General features: G+C 44.6%; 1 protein-coding gene across 4 annotated transcripts in view; it reads right to left on the reverse strand.

Moving 5' to 3' along the window:
• Positions 1-21529, reverse strand: part of CALN1 (calneuron 1) — a 283840-nt gene that overhangs the window by 84538 nt on the left and 177773 nt on the right. For all 4 annotated transcript variants that reach the window (XM_039508117.1, XM_039508118.1, XM_039508119.1 and 1 more), the window contains one exon: positions 3302-3414. In XM_039508117.1, the coding sequence (XP_039364051.1) occupies positions 3302-3414 (113 nt within the window). The remainder of the gene's footprint in view (positions 1-3301; positions 3415-21529) is intronic.

Here is a 21529-nt window from a genome sequence, read left to right on the forward strand (position 1 = left end):
ACCATCATGCAAGAACACGGAAAGCCTTTCTTTCCAGAGTGGATCTGATCTTGGCTACTGTATAAAGAGAGTGAGCAAGCTGCTTGACAGGAACTGATACAATGCAATTTAAAGCTCACATGGGAAGGAAAATACACAGCCTGTTCCCATCTTTGCTCTCTCTACTCTTCTACCATTGGCATCTTTCTCCATCTTCCCGCAGTCCTGCTAATATTGTTGCAAGATCCTTCCCCTCTGCAGCTCATGCCATCTGGAACAGCCTTCCTGTATCACACCAACTCACTCCCAATTTCATTTGAACACGCATCTCTCATCCCTCGCCGGTTCCTTTGAATTTCTCTCTCCTTCTGCTGCTGTTTATTATTTAACTCTGTCATTGTATTATTTAAACTGTGCTGGGAACAGAATCTGGATGAAAGCACCATTAATATAGGAAGCTGGGCCTTCAGCAAAAATATCATGCAAGCCAAAATCGTGACAGTTGGAGAATGAAAGATTGGATGGATAGTGGCAAAGCAGTTTCTGGAAGCCAAAAATGTATCTTCTGCCTCCGCACCTGATACAAAAAACTTCTCCGAGGTGCCTCTTGACATGCTGATTCTATGGTGTGGTGCCCCAGGCCTTCAGCTAACAACCTACGTAAGACAGAGTTGCACCTTCTAGTGGCTATGTTAACACCTTCAATTGCCTGGCCCCACTTATAGTTTTGGAGTGGACATAACAGGGCTGCAGCTACTCTCAACTTTCTTTAGATACTTGAGGGGATTTTTCCAAAACTGTCAACATGCAAAAATCATTACACATGTCCAAGCCTTTCCCTTTTGCGAGAAAGTTTAAAGTCTGCATTAGTGGGATGTTGAGAGTGAATTTAGACCCAGTTCAGCAAGGCACTTCAACATGTGCATTACTTTAAGTGTGTGCTTAAGGCCCACTGAACTTAAGCATGTACTTAAATACTTTGTTGTAGGGGGATGGGACTTAAATACTGCTTAAATATTTTGATAAATCAAGGCTCTGCTATTTGAGTAGGTAAAATAAGCAAAGGAAACATGCCACACAGCAGCCTTGTGTTGCCCTTTGCTACATTCTTCTGCCAGTTCACTCTTCTGAGAACAGGCAGTCAAATTGCAGAGGTACATTTTAGACAAATTTGACCTGCTCAGAAAGAAGAGGGATACATGTCTGTATGCAAAATGAAAACGTGTGCAAGCCACTCTTAGATGCGGCCTCATGGATATGTCAATGAACCTGAACTCAGGAGACGTGGGTTCAAATTGTGGGTCTGCCATTGCTTGCTGGGCAAGTCATGGCCCCTCCCTGTGCCTCAGTTTCCTCATCTAATAAAGATATTGCCCTCTTTTGCAAAGTGCTTGCAGATCTATGTAAGAGCTAGGAATTATTATTATAAGGGTTTTTTTACATACTCTGAAGTACACATGCAATTCAGTCAAATCTTTATTGCCCACAGATAACCCCCCAGACTATTTCTCACAGCTTGTATAGCATCTGTCACCTGATAATCACAAAACTCTGTTAATTAATTCTCACAGTAGTCCTGTGAGGAAGAGAAGCATTATTATTTTCCTCACTGTATAAGCAAAGTAAACCACAGCACAAAAGAGTTAAAGTCAGTGGCGAATAGACAGTCCACAGCAGTGCCAGACATAGAACCCAGAATTCTGCTGCTCCGGCTCATGAGGCAAGGCTAGCCACAGGCATATATTGTTTGGTAAGAAGCACTAGAGCTTTTTCCCCTTTGTATTAGTCAAGCTCTTTGATAAGTGACTCACCTGTGGGGCTCAATGGAGGCTGTAGAAGAACAATGATTTTCTGCAAAGTCCCGGTACTTCTTAATGTTTCTTCAAACACTGTTTCCCTCCCAGATATGTCATAATTCATTGCTGGTTCATCAACACTGAGTACTTACTCTGAGGAATGAACGGTGGGAATACAGAGCTAACACTTTCAATCTTGTTCCTATCATCTCAGCATGTATCAGAAACACGTTTAAAGGATTTTTTTACACCACTCAAATATGGCAGACTGAATGCCTGCAGGAAGAGGAGACAGAGCCTTTTATAGTTAGGCTGTCAGTTCCCCCAAGGACTAGGCTTGAGAGTGACCAAAAGCTGGTAGGCCACCCAAAAGCACTCAGTTGTTATGTGAAATCACTGGTCATCTCATAGTAGCAGAGAAATCCTGTATACAGTGGTCCAATATTCCTGTCTCAAACAGCAGGCCTGGGAAAAGTGCAAGAAACCCTGCAGGAGGCAGTTACAAAATAATATGTCCACAGGGAAAGTTGAGAGGTTAGAGGATTTCTTATGTCCTGAAGCACTAATGTTTATATCCCTTCCAAAATTTGGGGGTGGACGTGTGTGTGTGTGTTGGGGGAGGTGTAATCCTTACTATAGCAACTCAGCAGAACCTTGTTATCATACAAAAATCCAATCCTTTTTGGAAGCCTGCACAGCTCAGTACAGTTGTCAAGTTTACAGGTATCCACACTGCAAAAATAGCCGTCGCATTCGGCACTGGTTAACACCTTAGACAGGCGTCTCAGCACCAAGGACTGAATTCACATGGAACATGAGCATGGAATCTTACCCTGTTAGGGCAGGGTTGAGGCACATTGATGGGTCAGCATAGGAGCAGCTTGCAAATGGCACTGCCAGTCTACTTGTTCTGTGATAAACAGAGGGTGTCAATATCCCCAGACTTGGATCCCAAATTATTTGACCTATTGTATCTCATAGAACACACATAAGCACCAATAGGATCTAATCAGCATGCTATACATTTGATTAACTTCAGCTCAGTTCTGCCGGCTTGGAATACATACCATTACCACATTGATGGCGAAGAGTGAAATATGACGTCTAAAGGGAGATCACCTGATGGGCAACCATATAGATTATATTTCTATTTCTTTGCCTCATTAGACAAACTAATCTATTTCCCCTTTAACACAGATGTTTGCTTTGCATCCCAATCAATATTCCTTGTAAAACCCAAGTTCCCAACAAGGCATTGCAAAAATATCAAAATCTATTCAAAAGCACAGTTCTACACAGACACAAACCATCAAATTCTCTCTCTTCTTCACACATCAAATGCAGAGAATGAGAAAGGCACTCCACCAATACAGTATGGTCTTATGTGGGTCATAACAGAACTGAATAACCTTTACACAATTGTTCAATCTCAGCAAAATATTTCATGCTTCAAACATTTCATTGTTTCTTGAGATAGTGATAATTGCTCATTGATGTTGCTTTAAGAAACCAAAAAGATCACTTACCTGCCAGAATATGCTGTCAATTGTATTTCCAAGAAAACCATCTCTCCCTTCTGAAGATACCAGCTTAGGTCCAAGAATGGTCATAAATTCATCAAAATCAACCTGGCCATCCCCTGGAATGAGAGGAAAACTATCAATGAGTCTTAGTTGATTGGTATCTCAAAGGCCGCTCAAAAGTCCATGGGCCACCCTGGATAGCTCTGCCCCCTGGAAAGAAAACAGGTTATGAACCAGTGAGTGCATCATCCAGACACCATGATCACCAGCAGAATCACATCTGTTGCATGGGAAACAGCTCATTTCCATTCTTATTAGTGGTTTAATATTATATTACTATCCAAAGAGCAGCCAAGATTGGGGTCCCATTGTGCTAGGTGCGGTACACAAAGAGATGAAAAGGCTGTCCCCATGCCCTGCTGAGGTTACAAGCAAGTCGCTTCTAAAAACCAAAGGTTCTTGAGCATTTCAGCAAGACCGCAACTTCCATTAGCTGTAGGAGGGAGGCAGCGTGGCAGCACTGGACTGGGACTCAGGAGACTTGGGTTCTCTTCCTAGCTCTGCCACTGGTTTGCTAGGTGACTTTTGTCCCATCACATCATCTCCCTGTGCCACAAATTCCCCATCTGTAAAAAGTGGGGATAATGATACTGATCTCCCTTGTAAAGTGCTTTGAGATCTGCAAAGGAAAAGGCTCTGTGTAAGAGCTAGGTATTAATTAATTTATTATCATCATCATCCTGTTTGTAAATCAGCCTGTAGAGAGTGAAATCTTTCCAAACTCTTACGCAGGTCCAAGTCCATCCTGCAGCAGAGGTTCCCATACAAAGAACAGCCAGGTAATAATGTAACCACAAGGCAATTCATATCAGCTTTCATCAATGTGTATCTCCTAAAAACCCTGCGTACTCTGTATGCAGAGAAGACAGTGTAGACTCGGATCCAGTGTCATTTCCAGAAAGAGGAGACTGCTCGTGCAACTAATGAACTCAGCCATGACCCCGCAGTAGATTGTCTGTTTTGTAAATGAGCCCTGGCGCTGTCTGTAGTGCATCCAAGTATTAATTATCACCTGGGAGGACTTTACAGAAGGATTCATACAAAATGCCAAGAAAGAAAGAGAGCGCTTCTGTAGTGGTTAAGGAATCTTTCAAATACTTTGTTCTTCCAGGTTTTAAAAAGGTGAGCGCAATGCACATCTGCCTCTCTGTACTTTTCAGCTCCCTAGCACCACACCACCAGAGCACCTCACAACCTTTTAATGCATTCATCCTCCCACCACCTCTCTGAGGTAGGGAAGTGCTGTTCTCATTTGACAGTTTGGGAATGGAGACATAGAAAGATTAAGAGACTGGCCTAGGGCCACATATTGAGACCAGGTCCACATTAGAAACATTTGCGGGTATGGCAATGTCATGGAAAGGGTGCGATTTTTATGACAAGCCCTAATATAGGTGCAGTTATGCCTGCAAGAAAGTGGTTTTGCCCGTATAGCTTATGTTATCCAGGGAGCTGATACAAAAAGCACTCTTTTGCCAGTATAAACTGGCTACATCAGGGGGGCTTTCTAGTGTTGTTCTAGCGTAGACGTGGCATTAACTGAACCCGGGTGTCCCAGGTCTCAAGCTAGCACCCTGATCATTGGGACCTTCCTGATTCTCTTCCCGATCCTGCACCCATTTAACCCCGTGGGAACAGACTAGCCGGACAGGAGCTTGTGTGGGTTTTGTTCTTAAATTATCAAGAATGAATCACTATTAAAAGATCAGACTAGAGCAGCTCTGGACAGTGGTCATTAGGAAAAAGCCAGTGTTCACCGGGGTATCTTAGATACTGCGGTGTGTGATTACTTCTGAGTAAATACTGATTAATGGCAACACCTCCATTTGCATGTGTGCGTGTGTTTTGTGGGCTGCGGGTATTTGCCCTTTTCAGTGTAACTAAGATAACTGTTTGCTGTTCTCCATTTGTACGTACGCCTCATTTGTTGAAATCTATATAAACTAAATTCTTATCTGAGCAGAAAAACGATGTCAAATAAGCCGAGCAGAGATTATTCCCTTTCCAGAACGATGATCTCTACCCACTCAAGAGTGCAGTCAATAATTTTCAGGAAGACACGCAGAGATGGAAAGAACATTCTGAGGGGGAAGGAACAAGCATTGCTCTGAAGAACATAGCAGGGATCCATAACAGGCTCAATCCTGTCAGCTGCTGAGCAGTCTTGCCCCAAACCAGCAAGGCACTTCAGTTTGCGCATAGCTTCATTCATATCATTGGGAATGATCCTCACACACTTACAGCTAAGCATGTGCTTAATGCGTTGCTGGATCAAGGCCAGAGCACTCAGCACCTGATAGAAGAGTCAATGCCAACATTCATTGCATAGATAGTCTGTTTAGGGCGAGGTGGGGGTTGGGGACATAGGGACCCACATCTTTGAGAGCAGATTTTTGAAATATTCATAGGCAGAGAGACGGTGCGCTTTTTGCTTCCCTGTGGGAGACAGAACTTTGTGACATCAAGTCAGACTGTATCAATCACATCACACTGGATCACGTTGTGGAATGCAATGCAAGGTGACAGTGAATTCAAGATGATGTACACGGCAAAGCCTTGCTTAGAAGGAAATGCTGTAATAGAAACACACACTACCTTACAAACTGGGTTAAAGATATTAGCCAGATTATCCAGAAAACAATTTGCATTTTAAATAGCTACTAGTACGTGACCACACATATATTTGCTTCTTCATGTCTGACCCCAATATATTGAATTATCCACATGACATTTTCTACTAGAGACAGTGTCATTTCATTTACTAAGAAGAGAAGCAGGGAGTGCTGCATAATAGAACAAGTGTCCAGAGTTCTGGGCTCACTTTCTGACTTACTAGAACTTTGGCCAAGTCGTTTATAGTCATCACTCTGTGCCTCAGTTTACCCATCTAAACATAACGACTACTTCAGAAAGGCTGTTCTGGGGCTGAATTAATTGAAGTTTGTACAGTGTTTTGAAAGCCTCCAATGAAAGATACCACAAAAGTGCAAAGATATTTTATTTCCTTATTTGCTGCACTTTCAGTTAAAACTGGTGACTAGCATATGACCTAACCAGAACCAGGATTTGACATAACAGAAAAGATCCCTTTGACATTTCTTTTAAGCATAACAAAATAAACACTTCCCACCATCAGACTCACAAGAGATCCTGTATCAGAGGTAGAAATCACAATTTAAAGCAAGAACTCCTTTTATGGTATTCAACAGTCAACAGAAAAATCCTTAAATACCAGTGTACGGATCATGGGAAAATGAACATAAAGGGCTACTTTCTGTTCTCAGGTAGACCCCATGCAATACTGCTGTAACTGCAGAATTAAAATCAATGGGGTTTCTCTCAGGTATAAGGTTCTGTAAAGGGATGATGCTGAATGAATTTTGCTCCCCCTCAGATCAGCAGGAGTTAAGATCGGCTCAGAGGACTGCTCAGCATCTTCAAGGATCTGACCTTAACTGAAGGCAGAATTTGATCCACAGTTGCTCTTACCTCACTCCCTTAACAATCTCAGCTAGGTACGTATCTCATCGAATTATAATCTGTGATGCTTGCAATCACATTCAGTACCTATACCATGCCTACAGAAATCCTCGTTGGCAGAGATTATTAGATATTCAGAGCAACTGAATGCCATCTTATTCAGAAATTCTAGGTTTCTGCAGAGATGGGGCCAAGACACAAAGTTTGGATCCAAATGTGACTATCCCAGGCATTTGGGGGTGTTTGGATTTGCTGGCACTCTTCAGCCGTTAGACAGATAGACCTGAGTCACACAAGTATGAAGCCAAACTTCCTCAGGGTTTGGGTGGGCTTGAATCCCATGTTCTGGTCTGAGCCCACCTCCAGCTTTATTAGCACATAGTTTTTGTGTCATGCCCAATTCCTGCAGTTCTCTCTATGCCAAGAGATTTGTAATGTGTCCACCGTCCTCCTTCTACACCAGTCTCCCCTTCCTTCAACCTGCAATTTTACGTTAATTACCTTAGCAAATCCTCTTCGCATTCAAGGAACTACCGTCAAGGGCAATTTGACCAGCGAGGCAATCTAACGCAAATTAAACAGCAGGCACAGGGAGTGAGAAGATGCAAATCGGTTGCTTGTTCGGCTCAGATATTCCATTTTCCTTTTAGTGATGTAGAGCAGTATTCTCTTTTCCCTGCTCTCATCAGTTTTAAATGAGGAAGAAGTTTATAAACCTGACCCATACTGCGCTCACTGCCCTGGTTGATTATGACAATCAAACACTAATATGACTTATTTATAAATCCAAGGTGCATAGAAACTCTACTAACGCAGCCATACAAAGCTCCTGGCATGTCAGCGCCTAAATATTTGTAGCCAACCGCACTTCAAAGCTTCCCAGCAGCCTGGAAAATAGAGTAACTTTTTCAACAGTGGCCAAGTTACACCTACTCCTAACTAGTAGGTCAGACTGCAGGACTGCAACCATGGCCATGTGAGAAACAGAGTTGAAATAAGGTAATACACAACGTGGAAGGTCCTCACTATGTATTATTCTTCCCTAGAGCCAGTCCACTGGCTTCCCTTTGTCTACCTAAAAGAGGATTTTTCAAAGAGTTGCTCTGTGAATTTTTCTGCCCGATCCCCTATAATACAACCCACTAACTGTCTTCCACTGAGGTCAAAGTGGAAGATGGGCTGGAAACTGTATAGCTAAAACCTTGCATAACAATGAAAATATAGCCCAGAACATATGTTATTGCAGTGTAACGTTCATGGGATCAACTAGACCCTGTTGTCATTATCTCTCCTCAATGCACAAGAGACACTATTCTAGCAAATAGATGCATCAAGTTACTTGCTGTCTTCCTTGCCGCTTAGTTCCCCCACAGCCCTAGGCCGTCTTGCCCTGCTTTAAGAAGACCGAACATAGCACATGGCCATTATCCGTTCATTGCTTGGTTTGGTTGAGCTCTAATGACAATGAAGAACCTGGTTTGCTCCCATTTCCTGGAGTGGGATTGCGAAGGGAGACCAATGCTCCAGCAGTGAGAAATCGCTCAAGGACAGTGGACTTTGCAAAGGTAAATACATTTTCAGGCAGAGATTTTGATGCTAAATTAGCACGCAGGGGAACACTTCCTGAAAACCCCTGGCCACGGCACAAAGGATAAGGCACATATATAAATGGAGATAAGAATCTGGTGTGTGTGGACTGATAAGTACCCACATTTTTCTTGTGTTTGACCTCCCGAATACGGCTAGCTGGATATATTTGAATTAATGAGGGAGTCACTTGCAGCTTGGGTCACAAGCATGCACAACCCTTCCGTTCATTTTTATTCTCTTAATAGCTAGCAGCAGTGATTCTCTGTCCTGCTCTGTGTCACTCTTTGCTGCTGTGTGGCAACTGTATGTGAAAATTATGGGATTTTGGGATTGCCACCCTGCTCTGCTCTAAAATTATAGAGCTACAGCCACTGAGCTATTTTCAAGGAAAGTTGTGTGCCTCTTTCATAGACTTTAAAGCCAGAAAGGATCACGTAGAGCTGCCTGCTCCTGGCCCCTTCACAAACTCAGTCGGAAACCGCTCCAAAGGACATGCACCAGGGCTCTTTTATTGTTCATGCCTATCCCCACCACCTACGATTTACATATCTTACAGACCAACACCCTGGGAGACCGCTAGCTTCTCCTACCAGCAGGGATCTAGAGCTCCTTGTCCTCCCTTTCCTGTCTCTCCCTCTCTGCTTCCTTCAAGCCAGCTTTATATAGCAGGCTGGCCACTCAAGCCTGCAGGTGCATCTCCTCAGGTGATTAGGGCGTGGCCTCCCCAGCCAGTCCTGACTAATCCCCCTTTTTAAGCGGATCTGGGCTAACAGGGGCCTGGGTTGGATCTCTGAGCCAGCCCCCTGTTACAGACCATTATGATAATCTAGCCTGACCTACAGCATGACACAGGGCGAAGAACTTCACCCAGTAGTTACTTCATTGAATATATAACTTCGGTTTGAGCTATAGTGTCTCTTTTAGAAACTAGCCAATCTTGGCTTAATGATCGCACATGACGGACAATCTGCCACATCCCTAGATACGTTTTTCCATAATTAATTACCTTCACTATAAAAATGGTGCCATCTTTTTAACATAGGTGTGTCTCTGAGTATTTGTCTTCAGCATGTGGGTTTTCTATACTGTGGGGGAAAAACTCCATTTCACAAATTAATTACACCTGGGGTGAAGGTGTTTGTTTTGGAGGGGTTGGAAGGGCAATTGGAGGATGGGAAGGACAGCGAAGGAGCCAGCTATATACAAAACTATAATGATATTTTAAACGTATTGTATAAAATTGTTCGAAGATCTCCTTGCACTTTACAAAGATTAATGAAAAGCCTCACAATAATAATAATATCCACTTTTCACAGCTGGGGAAATTGAGGCACAGAAAGCCGTAAAGTCACTTGTCCAAGGGTAACGCAAGAAGCAAGTGGCAGAGTCAGGAAGAGAACCCAGGTCTCTCTGGCCTATCTGAGCTAATGCTCACTTACACGCTAAGTCCCACCAGGCAATGATGCACGATCATTCTAGCATGAACTCAGATAATACACCTTTTCCATTGTAAAAGATCCTGGTGGCCTTTACTTTGTGAAGCTCTTACGCCTCCGTTGTTTGCAGCAGGGCTTTGACAGTGGGCTCTGGGAAACACCAGCAGGCTGCACAAGTGCCTTTTCTTTGTCCCATGAAATTCTGTTCAGATTTTGCTGAGACACAAACTGTTAAATATCACCATGCCCTTTCTCCCTTGCTCCTCCTGAACAAATCACAAAAACTTGCTATCATTGAAGAGACATGAACTCTCTACAGCTCACTGTAGGATGAAAGACACATTTCTACAAACGGGGGATAAATAGAAATTATAAGACCCCCTTCAGGACATACCCTTCTAACAGTTTGGCTGAGAGGCGTTGTACATACCCCAAACTTAACTGGCCTCGGGACGGTGGTTAAATACCTCCATGAGCAGCCCATCTTTTTGGGTTGCTGGTGAAAGTTGGCAGCTGTGGATCATAGAAGGGTAAACATAAAACTCCATGATTTGGTTGGACTGGGGTTCCTAGCTGAGGGAAGAGTTGGATTTGCATCCACCCTGTAAAGGGATCAGCTGGAGACCAAAGACAAGGAGCTAGTGGTTTGTCTGTCTGTTCTGCCCACAAGGAAGGGAACCCAAGAATCACTCAGTTTTACCCTGGCCTGGGATCTGCCTGCGAGAACCAGAGAGCTGAACTGACCACCAAGTCTTTGCATCCAATGATTCTATTATCTATCCACACTGCAAGTGGGGTAATCTTAGAACTTCCCATTTGCACCTTGTTTCAAGGGACTGGCCTTTGTTCATTGCCCTTGCAAGGAAAGGGAGTTCAGAACTCTTCCAAGGACTGAATGACTGTGTCCCCATTAGAAGGGACTCTTAGCCTATTCATATGAGCCAGCAGAACCCTCTCTAGCTGTTGACCCTGCAAGACAGTGATCGAAGACTAGGACTGTAACTTCAGCTCAGGTGCTTCCACCTGGAAACGAGTGATAGAAGCTTGTTGTCTAACACCAGAGATCAAGTTACCCTGATGAGTATCCATTTAAACCTCAGCCTGGTAACCAGACCTTGGAGATGCAGATGTGACAGCTGCCATCTTGACCCACATACCAGGGACTGAACAGGGACCTTCTGAGCTAAAACCATGAGCTGCTACAGTTTGAGCTAAAGAGCTACAGCTCTGGAGCTGGGGGCTGTAACAATTCATATCCTCTGTGGAGCCGCACAGCGTGGGATCTGTAACATACACACACCAGTAGATTAAACCAGGGATTCTAAAACGTCATTGCACCGCAACCCTGGTCTGACAACAAAAATTACTACACGACCCTAGGAGCGGGGACCAAAGCCTGAGCCCTGAGTCCCGCTGCCCTGTGGTGGGGCAAAAGTCAAACCCCAAGCCCCTCCCCGCAGGCCAGGGTGGGGCCCAAGGCCCCCAGGACTTCAACCCCAGTCTGTAACCTGAGCCTCCCACCCAGAGCTGAAGCCCTCGGGCTTTGGCTTCAGCCCCGGGTGGTGGGGCTCGGGTTGGCCCCAGACCCCAGCAAGTCTAAGTCAGCCCTCGAGACCCCATTCAAATGGAGTCACAACCTACTTTGGGGTCCCAACCCACAGGTTGAGAATCGCTGGGTTACACAACCAGAGAGACTGGTGCTTGCTCTCCACAACATCTATTACGAGTCAAAAATGAGCAGGTTGCTTTTTAGCACTTGGGTAGAGGAGAGCAGTCCAACGATAACAGCAACTTACACTGCAGTAAAAATTCACCAGGCATCTGTCAAGTGATATGTCAGCTCCACACAATCCCTTGGAAACCATATAACCTCAAAATTACCTCTCTCTCCAAATGACTGCACTGCAGGTAAACATACTACAGGGCCTGCTGTCCCTGGCTTGCCTCCATGTCCTTTGGCTGTGCCACTAGGCCATCGGGCCAATCTGCTGCAAGCTATCAATACTTATTCTGCAGAAATAGCCTCCTTTGCACTGCGGAGGCTATCATTAGGAGATGGGAGAGTGATGGCTATCAGGCAGTGTGTAAAAGTGAAAGGATTATTGCAGATCCCTTACAATTTCAGAAAGTCTTACATGTTGCAGTAGATGAACAGTTTGCCAAATGCTCAGCTAAAGCAAAAACAGATCAAGCTGGATGAGACCCTAATCATTTTTGCCTAAGAGGCTCCCAGAATGGCAAGAAGCTCTGCAATCATCATTGCAGTTACCAGAGAGCTCTGCAACATTTGACACAACTGGGAAGCTGATAATTAAGTATGAGGAACTATAGACACAGTCCATACAAACTGCCCGCGCGCACACATACATGCACACACACACACACAACTCCTATGTTGGTTTTTTTTTAATTATTGAGGTTGCAAAGTGCCAGAATTTAAAGATGCAATCCCCATGTGCATTAGGATCCTGTATTGATCACGTACTGTTTTTAGTACCGAACCCTGGCCTCAGTCAATGCACAAGATGTCCCAGTCTTCAGGTAATGAAAGAGCTGTTCAGTATTTCTTTTTCTCCTCATCACTCAGTATGTGGCCACAAGCACACCCGCCAGACCCTGCACTGAACATGGAATTTGTTATTGCTCATTCGTTTTTTTTTTTAAATGGTGTTCATCAATGTAGTATCCTACTTGCCTCACAAACAATCATTCACCTTCACAACACCTCTGTGAGGGGGCGGGTGGGAGTAGCATTATCTCCATTTTACAGTTGGGAACTGATGCAAAGGAAGATCGGGGCCAACTTTTGTGCAAATTTCCACTCATTTTCAATGCCCAACTTGAGACACTATGGAACTGATATTTCAGGGGTACTGAGCAACCACAGCTCCCAGCTGTACTTGTGAATGCTCGACACTCAGATTCAAGAAGCTGGACAATAATCAACAATTAGTGGCTGCCTGAAAAAGCGCTGCTCTAAGTGACTTATGTGAGAAGTCCGGTAGAGGCAATGCTTTCTAAAAGCCCTAGTTAATATGCAACGGCCATATCCCATTCCCCGCCCCTCACATTTGGTTTAAAGAGCGGGAGAGAAACTCATCCTAAGAGAGTTAAACTATGAAATTGCATGTTGAGAAGCTTATGAGCCAGCTCTGAAGTCAAAAAAGGGAGAGAGAAGCATCTAACATCTGATTGTCAATCTAGTAATCAATTTACTCATCCAGCAATCACTTAGTTTACCAGACCAGCTACGCTTATTTAGATCAGACGATTAGAATGAATTAAAATATAATATCGATGGTAATATGGTTTAGTCTTCACAGCAATGTGTAAAAGAAAGAAAGAAAGAGCCTAAGATACTTTTTCGTAACATTTATCCAAGATGCTACAGGCTTCTCCTATTCAACAATGACGGAGTAAAAGGAGGAGAGCTCTAAAAATACTGGTCGTCAGTGAAAGGTGAACAAAGATCCATCACTGGATCCCATTTCCTATTGAACTGGAAAGCACATTACAAAATCTATTATTGTACAGAAGAGAGGTATCTTGCCCCCATCCCCAGAACAAATAAGAGCAGCTGTAAGTGGTTTTTACTAAAATAAAAAATAGCTGGACTTGATAAAGCTCTTTAGCCGGAATGAAAGGTTTGTCATGTGCCTGTGAAGGGTGAGAGTTCCTTAGGGTCATCCAAGTCAGTGTCACATAAGTAAAGGCTAGTCTGATTAAACCAGTTTTGTAGTTGAGCTATTCCATCTGTCAGGTGGATGAGTCTCCCAGCTAAGCAATATGATTTAAGCTAGCAGAACTTTGTAGCTGAGCAAGGTCGTTTTTCACGGACAAGGAACAAGTGAAGTGCTTGTGGCAAGCAATCTGTTCTCTTCCTGTTGACTTCTTAGGGCAGATCTACACTCGAAACGCTGAACCAGCGCAGCTGCACGAATGCAGCGCTTTAATGAAGACGTTCTATGCCGACGGGAGAGAGCTCTCCCGTCGGCATAGTAATCCGCCTCAGCAAGAGGCAGCAGCTTTGTCGGTGGGCAAAGCTCCTCTGCCAACACAGAACTGTTTACACCAGCACTTAGGTCAGTACAATTATGTCGCTCAGTGGAGTGGATTATTCAAAGTAATTACACCTCTACCCCATTATAATGCTACCCGATATAACACAAATTTGGACAGAACGCGGTAAAGCAGCGCTCCAGGGGGGCGGGGCTGTGCACTCCAGCAGGTCAAATCAAGTTCGATATAACACGGTTTCACCTATAACGTGGTAAGATTTTTTGGCTCCCATGGACCGCGTTATATCGAGGTAGAGGTGAATATTCAAATTATACCAAAGTAATTCTGTAGTGTAGGTTTGATCTATTCAGTGTAATCATTCTAATTCTGCCCTACATGATTTTGGCCCATACAAATAACTAAAGCATGGTCTACACAGAGATCTTGTACCAATATAACTCTTTCAGTTAAGGGTGTGATTTTTTAAACCAAAATAATTACACCAACCCAATCCCTAGCGTGGATGCACCTATAACAATATCAAGATGTATAACTTATCCCCCTTCCCATATGGGAATAGCAAAATTGGTACAACTGTGTCCACACTACAGTGGGGTCGTACTGCTTTAACTATACTGGTACTGCTTCAAAGACGGGGTTGTCAGAAGTGCCCTGAACTAGGATAGATCATTTTGTATAGTATAGAAAAGAGTATTAACCCAGAGAAATTGTCAAGTCATGACTATGGTGCACCATATGAGGGGATGCTTGGTAAGGTTCTGTCTACGCTACAAATGCCTGCCCTGGCCTCACACCACTTCCGGAAGCAGCCGGCACGTCCCTGCGGCACCCGGGGGGCAGGGGTCTCTGCACACTGCCTCTGTCCCCAGCACCAACTCCGCTGCTCCCATTGGCTGGGAATTGCAGCCAATGGGAGCTGTGCGGGTGGAGCCTGCCTTAACCCGCTGCTGCACTGCCCACCAGAAGCCACCTGAGGCAAGCGGGGTCGGGGACTCCGCACGCTGCCTCTGGAAGCGGCCAGCAAGTCCTTGCGGCCCCTGGAGGTGGGGCAAGTGGCTCCACACGCTGCCCCCGCAGCTCCCATTGGCCGTAGTTCCCAGATAATGGGAGCTGTGGAGTGGGCGCTCGGGGCGTAGGCAGTGCACAGAGACCCCGGCCCCCTCCAGGGGCTGCAGGGACATGCTGGCTGCTTCTGGGAGCGGCACGGGGCCAGGGCAGGCAGGGATCCTGTCTTAGCCCCCCTGTGCCACCAGACTTTTGGTGGCCTAAAATCTCCCAGTTTGGCTTCAGTAGCCTCTGGGAAATAGAGCCTGATTCTGGGAGACTCCCGGCGAAACCGGGACGGTTGGCAACTGTATTTCAATCTTGTAACAGCTCAACCTGACTGTACCCCAAAAGTAAGATCAGAAAAGGGAGTGCTAGAAGAATCCCTAACTATGAGGGAAGTTTACACAATGGGGCCAACTTCTCTGCATTATGGGTATATAGCTCCATTGATTTCAATGGAGTTTTATCTACTTATACCAGTGGAGCATATAGCCCTAACAGTTACATTCAAGCATCGTGAGTCACAGATTCATCTTTTTTATTTGTAGAGGCTAGTTTAAATGCTGGGCTCACTACACAGGAAAATGCAGTAATTAATATGCTGTTTTTCAATATCTTTATTAGTTTTCCTTCTAACTGGCAAATCATGCAAACTATTCCTTTTTTCTCACAGAAAATACATTTTATATACTTTACATCCCAAGGCTATAAAGACAGAGCATCCCAACTTGCTAACAAGACTGCAGAAAGATAGGTATGTATTCAACATTGTAGCAACATGCATAGAACTTGGAGGGAGGAGCACCGGCTGCAGAAGGGAAGAGTCTGAAGAAGGCACCAGGAAGTCAGTCTGTGTGTACATGGCTAGAATACTAGCTGCCATCACAGCATCTCTGTAAATAGTTATCTTAATAAAAAGCTGGTTTAATGTTATAAGCATGGAGTCCTTCATGTTATTACCCAGCACATGGTCCATGAAACACCCATGATTTGTAACGTTCAAGTTAATGTTATGCAGTTCAGCATATAGGAACACAAGGCCTAAATTACCTCAATTGCACCCCAAGCAATGGAAAAGTGAATATGTTGCTCTCCCCCAATGGCATCAGTGGGCCCTGGGGTGTAAGTTAGGCAGAACGCGGTCCATGGTGTCAGAGCACATATCACAGATCTGAGGAATGACATCCAGTGTGTTCATATATGGCCATTGTCCAGCTGGTGAATATTCAAGTGTATTGAACAACCCTCTGCTGTCTTAGGCCTGGTCTACACTGGGGGGGGGGGGGGGACTTACAGTGTATCAGCCACAGGAGCTCGAGCGTGAAAGCTGTGAAGTCTTCTACTTTGACTGACCTGACCGTCCTGGCCGCGCGCGATCAAGTCGCTCCCTCTCCGACTCCGCCGCCGCCCGCCGTTGGGTGGTGGAGTTCCGGTCGACGGGGAGCGTCCGAGTTCAACTCTATCTAAGAACTCCGAGAAGTCGAACTCTCCGCGTCGACCCGGCGGGTAAGTATGGACCTACCCTTAGTGTGAAATTCATCCCAAAGCAGAGAGCCAACATACAATCTAAGACCTGCTTGTATCCTCAAAACAGGGCATAAGCATTGCCTACCCTGCACAGGATGCACCTCATCCTTAAGGGATGAAAGCATTGGTCTCCCCCCGACACACACACAGCAATGAGGAGCAGTTTTTTCACACTCTTCTCTATCCTGTTTTACTTGGTTTGCTATACCACCTTCATTAGAGTAGTATCTCAGCCCCTTTCGATAGCGAGTAAAGCAATAGGACTGTGGTAATTTATTAGGTTTCCTTAGAGACCTGAAATATTCCCAATATATTATTTTCCCCTTAGCTTTATTTTTAACAGTTAAAAAAAATGACTAAAATATTTCTCTCTGCAGCAGCCACCCTTCTCCTTGGCTGAACTGTACCTTTGAAAACGGTAAGGAGACTTTACAAATTAAAAAAATAAGCAGCAGCCCTTTTAAGAAATACAATAACTGCTCTGACCTGCGGTACCTGCCTCCAGTGAGAGCTGCGGAGTTTGGTATTCAGGGGAAGTATTTTGCATTCAGTCAGGCTGGGCTCGGGAGAAGGCAGCTGGATGCTTACTCCTTCGCAAAGATACGAGAGGAGAAGCACAGGGCAGGGAATGTGCTGGTAGCATAATATGCTAAATTGTGTTGTTTTCTACCTGACCCACATCATGACAGGAGGGAGGGCAGTGGAGTGGCAGCAGCTCTGTGGAGGTTCCTTTAGCCATTCTGTCTGCATAAGGCTGGTACAGGGAAAATGGCTCAGTTAGCCTTGGGGGAAGCAAATGCACCAATGCTCCTGATGGCTGATGCAGACATTAGCAGGGTCACGTACCCCCAGCATCTGCTTTCAGACGCTACCACCTGGTGCACAGTAGGGCAGGTCCTTGCAGGGGTGCTCCCAGGCTACCTGGGGCTGAGAAACACCATCAGTTGATGTTTAGCCATCCTCCCTCCCTACCCTGTAGCCCAGGGGTTCTCACACTTCATTGCACTGACAACAAAAATTATTACATGACCCCAGGAGGGCGGGACCAAAGCCTGAACCCATCCGAACCCCGCCGTCCTGCGTAGGGAGGGGAACAAAACCGAAGCCCAAGACCCGCCACCCCGGGTGTGGGGCCTGTAGCCTGAGCCCCGTCACTCAGGGCTCAATCCCTTGGGCTTCAGCCCTGGGCGGTGGGGCTCAGGCTTCAGCTTCAGCCCCAGACAGTGTCCCCAGAAAGTCCAACGCTTGCCCTGGCAATCCCATTAAAATGGGGTCCCAACCCACTTTGGGATCCTGACCCACAGTTTCAGAACCGCTGCTCTAGCCCTTACCGTGCTGCCTGGCCCCTGCCTGGATGCACTGAGGGAGAAGAGGGCTCACTGTCTGCCCCCACACAGCAGGCCCACCCAAGGGACGGCAGAATTTAGCCTCATGTGAAAAGCAAATATGTTGCTCTCCCTTGACGCATCTATAATCTCAGACACCCCCTTTAAGGTCAGGGGGCAGATGGTGCCCAACAAACTTTCACGTGTTAGGCAAAGGGGCAGCCTTTACCTAACACGCACAACAAACAATTGTACTGGAAGCCTCCTGGGGACACTAACGTGGTCAGTTGCTATGGGGGAGCTGCCTGTTGAAAGTGGGCCCCTTAGTGCAGATTTCATTACAAGCATGCACATTCCTAGCTGCAGATACCTTGTGTCATTTGCTAGACCCAGAACCACAGAACCGCAGCAGCGGCACAAAGAGCAGGATTCAAACCCACTTGCTTCCCAGCTCAGGCCAGTCTGCTAGCCCGTATCCCTTTTCCCCAGTGAGGCTCACTTCGCCTGTTCCCTATAAAACAACAGGGCCCACAGCATAACAGGCAGAACTACAGCATATAACTACCATGAAGTAAAGTACTAACCACACCATGATAATAAATGTGTGGCCACTTAGAACTTCACGGTTGTCACCATAGGCACACCATGACAACTTAAATCTTTGTCATCCCAGCAAGGACAGAACTCAGATCTTATAGCTCTGAACTCACATGTCTCTACCACTTGAGTTAAGAACATCTCCGTCGCACTACAGGGTTTATGACACTCAAATGAGCAATTCCAACGCCATCCCTGATAGGGCAGCAGCACGGATACACACAATCCAGTTTGTTTCACTACAATAGAATACAAATCCATTCTAAATAATGTTCATTCAGAATCACCAGCCTATATAAGTCCAAAGGACACCAACATTTCAACTCAAACTGCTTTCATTGAGATTATGGGTTTGTGAATCAGTTCAAGTTTTCAACCACCATCCCTTTACCTTAATCTCACCCCAACGACGTTCCCATCTCCTGTCAACTGTGTCCATTGCTCTGACAAATTATTCATGTCCATCCCTGGTCTTGCCATCATCATATCTGTTGCATCTAAGCCTCCATAGTTATACTCTTTATACTTGAAAAAAGTTCCACCATGAGGTTTTTATGTCATTGTCTTTTTAATGAATTAACTAGATGCTTACACTTTTCTACAATGCAGTCATTTTGTGGGATAATATGCTCATAAGAACCAAAAGGGAAATAAAAAGCTTTTTTTTTCCTTCCAGAGCAAGTGGCAAGAACACCCAGGACATAATCAATTCCAATAAAAGAAAATGCAATTCAAAATAAATCATTACACTGTGGCCAAACTAATGATTTACAACTGAAAGCCAATTTCAAGAGAGACAATCAGATATTTGAGAAACTTCTCTCTCTGTTCCAACTGTCCTAAGAATCCTTCTGAGAGAATACAATACAATATATGCTTCGACGCACCACTGCAGATGATTCTAAACTGGGGGTAGGATTATATCATACAAGCTGGAAGAGTCAGCATTGGTCGGCACTTGGATGGGAAAACTCCAGAGAAAAATTCTGTCCACTGACGCAAGTTCTTTTGGTGGCTCTCTTTTCTTTATCTCAATAATGAACTAATGCCCCAACATGGTGTTACTGGGCACTGGGCTGCTGGAAACATGGTGTTGCTGAAAACTCATGGGCATTAAAGACTGAATGGCACTTTTACTGAGGTATTGGTCAAATTCCAGTTTGGACAATTCCACTTCTACTTAGAATTCTACCAGCATTTTCTACCTAACCTAACTTCTGCCTGCTTTTTCCATGGGATATAAAATTCTCCTTTATTTCTGTCCTAACCTGTTATGTGGTTACGCTTCGCATTGTTAAACAACTGCCATGTTACGACCCCAGGAGTAGCTGCTTTTCAGTGGGATAGGAAGTGATTCCTGTATAATCTGTCAATAGGGTGACCAGATAGCAAGCCTGAAAAATCAGGACATTCCCTTTTGGGAGGGGGGGGTGTTATTTTAGTGTAGGATGAGTGCCAAGCCATCAAAAACTGTCCATATTATTCCTGCTGGTGGCTCTTCTTTATAAACACAAATTCATCCAATCTGGGTAAGACAAACTTTCTCTCGGGCTTAGGCTTCTATTCATTTTCAACCTGAAACAGATTTTTAATAGCTGAGTTCTCACTCTCAACCCACTTACAAAATGGGATTCATACAGGAATGGAAAGGCTGACTGATTCTGGTTGTGTCATTATAATCAATTTGTCAGCTAAATAAGGCAAGGCAGATACAGTTCCTCTGCCATCTTGCAATCCAAAGATACTCCCAAGGTATTGTCCAATAAAAACATTATGTTTGTACTAGGTCCGCACAGACTGGTTCAGATTACACGTAAACCACTGCCAATTTTATTACCTTACTATTAGCAGGCACTGTCATCAGCCTACTGGGAGGAAGCACACATCTGGCTAACATATCCACGTGCACATTATATCTTTATCAGTCACATACCCCCAAATGCACAGAGAGTTTATTGTCTTTTCCGTAGCACTCACGTACTGGGGGGGTCTTATGATTGAACATTGTACATAATGATTTATCATGCAACCTGGCATCCCAACTGAGATAAATGTAGGCAAAGCACTGCCAAGAGCTTCAGTTTTCTGGCTTTATTCTGACAAAGTGCTGCATCCCTCATCAGGAATATACGACAGAGAGAAACTTGGCTGTGTAGATCTATATCTGCAAGTACAGGGCCTGATTCGAAGCCCAGAGAAGTCAATTTCCATTGACTTCATTGGACTTTGGGTCATGCCCAGAGTACCGAACAATCCCCATTCACACAGCAAGAGAAAGAAAGGGAAGTGAGTTATACAGTTTCAGGTTCTCATTACATGTTTCAAGATAAGCTGTGGAAAAGAGCAATCCATTAAAGAAAAGAAAACCTTGAGCTGCATTGTGTTAGCTCGGTTTGCAGTCTAAATAAATTCTTCTCATAATATCCTCCCCCAGCTCCTGTACTGCCTAAAGAATTTTCCCTACTAATCTTTCTGTTTTGTTTTTTGTCTTTTTAAACTCTGGGTCCACTTATCCTTTAGGCACATTGGAAAGCATAATCCGAACTGTACATATAAAATGATGGGGTCTAAATTAGCTGTTACCACTCAAGAAAGAGATCTTGCAGTCACTGTGGATAGTTCTCTGAAAACATCCACTCAATGTGCAGTGGCAGTCAAAAAAGAGAACAGAATGCTGGGAATAATTAAGCAAGGGACAGATAATAGGACAGAAAATATCCTGTTGCCTCTGTATAAATCCATGGTACGCCCACATCTTGAATACTGTGTGCAGATGTGGTTGCCCCATCTCAAAAAAGATATATTGGAATTAGAAAAGGTTCAGAAAAGGGCAACAAAAATGATTAGGGTTATGGAACAGCTTCCATAGGAGGAGAGACTAATAAGACTGGGACTTTTCAGCTTGGAAAAGAGACAGCTAAGGGGAGAAATGATTAAGGTCTATAAAATAATGACTTGTGTAGAGAAAGTAGGTAAGGAAGTGTTGTTTACTATTTCTCATAACACAAGAACTAAGGGTCACCAAATGAAATTAATAGGCAGCAGGTTTAAATCAAATAAAAGGAAGTATTTCTTCACACAACGCACAACCTGTGGAACTCCTTGCCAGAGGACGTTGTGAAGGCCAAGACCACAACAGTGCTCAAAAA

Source organism: Mauremys reevesii, linkage group 20 (assembly GCF_016161935.1).
Source record: "Mauremys reevesii isolate NIE-2019 linkage group 20, ASM1616193v1, whole genome shotgun sequence".
In the NCBI taxonomy this organism is placed as follows: Eukaryota; Metazoa; Chordata; order Testudines; family Geoemydidae; genus Mauremys; species Mauremys reevesii.